This window comes from Mastomys coucha, unplaced genomic scaffold (genome assembly GCF_008632895.1).
Source record: "Mastomys coucha isolate ucsf_1 unplaced genomic scaffold, UCSF_Mcou_1 pScaffold5, whole genome shotgun sequence".
Taxonomy (NCBI): Eukaryota; Metazoa; Chordata; class Mammalia; order Rodentia; family Muridae; genus Mastomys; species Mastomys coucha.
The window spans coordinates 91,541,376-91,544,806 of record NW_022196911.1 but is presented as its reverse complement, the minus strand read 5'-3'; the positions used below and the strand labels follow the sequence as shown (position 1 = coordinate 91,544,806).

Here is a 3,431-nt window from a genome sequence, read left to right as displayed (position 1 = left end):
TTAAGGTAGGTTCTTACTATGTAGCCTTGGCTATCCTGGAACTCACCATGTAGACCAAGCTGGCTTTGAACTCAAGAGATCTGCCTGCCTTTACCTTCCGAGTGTCGGGACTAATGGTGCACATCACTACAGGCAGCCTGCCCAGGATCTTCTAATAGCTGTTTCTCTAACATTTGGAGAAGATGTAGAGATGTCTTGTGGACTCAGGGAAGAGCCTGCCTCCCTCCCTCCGTCCCTCTCCTCTTAACTTTTAGAGACAAGGTCTTACTATGTAGTCCATGTGGGACTGGAACTCAAGCTCCGCAGCCTTGTGAATGCTGGGATTACTGGCGGCGCATGCATGCCACCAGACACAGGCTGAAGCAGCTACTTCCTCTTGTTTCCTATTTTGAATTTAGAATTGATCTAAAAACCTTCACTCTGAAAACAATACTCATCAAAAAGTCATATAGCCAAAGGTCCAGGAGTTCAAAGCCAACCTGGGGCCACAGGAGACTGTCTTTAAAAACAGAACAGCTGGATGTGGCTCTGAGTGGCTTTAAAATTGCTACATTTGAGCTAGGTGGACAGGTGTACACCTTTAATTTCAGAACTTGCGAGGTGGAGGCAGGTGGATCTCTGTGAGTTCCAGACCACCCTGATCCACATAGAGAGTTTCAGGCTAGTCAAGAGCTATATGGTAAAGACTTTGTCTCAAACAAAACAAATCAAATCAAAACAAACAAACAAAATCAACCCACCCAATACAAATGAAACAAAAACTATACAGGAGGTGTATCAAAATCTGTTGCTGTTTTAAAAGAGTACCAGAGTTAGAGGGAATATTAAGAGAAAAACTAGTTCAGTCCCCTTGTTTGACCAATGAGAAAGCTGGGGACTAAAAGGAGGGACTTACTGCCATGTAATACAGTAAAGAAAAACTGGCTTTGCCCTATGATACTATTAAATGCCTGGCAATGCATCTCAAAAATTCTTCTCTTGGACTGGAGAGACAGCTCAGCAGTTAAGAGCACCAACTGCTCTTCCAGAGGTCCTGAGTTCAATTCCCAGCAACCACATGGTAGCTCACAACCATCTGTAATAGGATCTGATGTCCTCTTCTGGTGTGTCTGAAGAGAGAAATGGTTTGCTCATATACATAAAATAAATAAATCCTTAAAAAAAAAAAAAGGTTTAAAAAAAACCTATTCTCTCTGCAACCAGCTGAGCAAAACCTTCTTTCTCAGGACAAGGACTGTCAAACTGGTCTAGAAATGTTGTCAGTTACTTCATGCACATGAAGAAGAGAACCAATGGAATCCTGTCACCTCAGAGGCATCTGGGTAATACTATATCATTTCAAAGTGGCTAAAGCGCTAAGACATCCAATCAGCAATTGGACAGGACGGCTCCTCTTGAACAAAGGCTTTAAGTTAGTAGCTTTCAACCCTTGGGTCACAACCCTATGACAGGGGATGTTAAAAGACCCTATTAAGGGGCTGCCTATGACCATCGGAAAATGTCAATCGATATTTACATTACAATTCATAAAAGTAGCAAATTAACAGTTATAAAGTAGTAAGCAAAAGAATTGTATTGTTCAGAGGGGAGGGGAGTAGAGGGAGGGTTTCACCACAATGTGAGAAACTATTTAATGCTTCAAGCATCAGGGAGGTTGAGAGCCACTGCCTAAGTGATCACAGGGTCTCTGATGACACACAACCAGTGTGTGGGGTAGCAGAAGGTGAGCCCCCTTAACTTCATGCACCTTCAGACAGTAGCTAGCATCAAGAATGTCAAATGGGCTATGCAGGTCTACAGAAACCATGCAGAAAGCCCTCTCCGTGCCTCACCATTATACAAAGCAGAGTTCACCACGCCTCCTGCAACTGCTAACGCCAGGCCGAACTTTCCGATGGACTCAAACACTTTGGCAGCCATGACTCCTTCTCACACCTAAACAAGGGGTAAATGTAAAACACCTTGACACCAGATTCTCAGAGTAAGCGCCCTCTGAGGCACAGTGCTCATGTCTCATGGTATATTTTCATGTATCTACACACCTGTGGGTTCTATCTAACCCACTCACTGAACACCCCTAACACTGAACATCTTGCAAACTGTAGATCATGTTTGCTTTTGTGGATGTTTTTCTTTAGAACCATTCAACGAAAGAGTATGCAGTGCTTGGCTCGGCGTAGGAACGATGCCTTGCACCCACGAAGAACTTAGTACCACAGAAAAGCACACTCCCATTTCCTAGACAAATAGGCCACAAGAGAGCACGGTGCCACACGGGTGAAGCCAACAACAAAAGGGGCAATTCTTTTTTTTTTTTTCTGAGACAGGGTTTCTCTGTATAGCTCTGGCTGTCCTGGAACTCACTCTGTAGACCAGGCTGGCCTCAAATTCAGAAATCCGCCTGTCTCTGCCTCCCAAGAAGTGCTGGGATTAATGGCGTGCGCCACCACCGCCCGGCTAAAAGGGACAATTCTTGTTAACACTTAAGTTACACAGTCTTCAACAGCTTTGTTTAACCTTCAGCTTTTTTTAAATCAAGGTTATTACTGCTGAGGAGCACAAAGAAGTTACACTATTAAGCAGTAGAACCAGGGTTAGAATGAGGAGATCGAATTCTAGAAGGCACTGTAGAACTCCTCCCCATACCTGTTAGTAGGAAAGCGGGGGCAGCGAGGCAGAGCAGTGAAGGACTGTGGCGGGGTGGGTGGGAGCACGTAGCTGACAAACTTGAAACCATTTAGCCTTGAACTTTTTAATGCCCCGCCCCTGAGTCGCCCTGGGTACAATCTTCGAATCCTCCCTCCCCTCACCCAGACTTCAACTGCGAGTGCATCGGGATTTCTCCACGCACATTTATCTTCCATCTCTGACACCCAATGCTTTTTATTTCTACTAGCTTCTGGATTTTTCCTTATCCTGTCCTCTCCCCTTGCACAACCCTAGCTCGTTCTGGACTCAGCTTTTTCCCCCTTCTCCACTAGGCGTACCCACGCATGCATCCCGTGCCCTCATTGTACATAGGAAAGCAAAGGAGGGCTACAGGGACATAAAAACAGAGGCCTGTACCGGCCCTACCACGCTTACCTGCTTTCCCTCTGACCTCCACATGAATTCCCCAGCCCCACATACTACGCGTGCGCCAGGCAGCTCCTCCCTTTCCCCCGCCCTCTTCAAGATCCGACGCTTCAATTGGTGAAGCAGAGCGAAGTGCATTCTGGGAAACGTGTTTTGCAGTCTTCTGCGGGCTCTGTGGCTTTTCTGAGGTCGACTACAACTCCCAAAAGCTTATGCAGCAGCAGGCTCATTCAGGAAACCCGTTTCTGACTGGTGAGAACGCATGGGATGTTGCCGCAAAGCCTTTCGGGAGTTGTAGTTCCTTGGTAATATATGCACGTGCCTAGTCCTCAAGGAGGTGGTGCCAGAAGCGGAAA

General features: G+C 46.1%; 1 protein-coding gene across 1 annotated transcript in view; it reads right to left on the bottom strand.

Annotated features, from left to right (window-relative positions):
* Positions 1-3,162, bottom strand: part of Phb (prohibitin) — a 14,395-nt gene extending 11,233 nt beyond the window's left edge. The window contains exons 1-2 of the mRNA XM_031353204.1: positions 3,085-3,162; positions 1,833-1,935 (exon numbers count right to left, since the gene is read on the bottom strand). Of these exons, the coding sequence (XP_031209064.1) occupies positions 1,833-1,920 (88 nt within the window). The 5' untranslated portion in view covers positions 1,921-1,935; positions 3,085-3,162. The remainder of the gene's footprint in view (positions 1-1,832; positions 1,936-3,084) is intronic.
* Between the last annotated feature and the right edge of the window lie 269 nt (positions 3,163-3,431).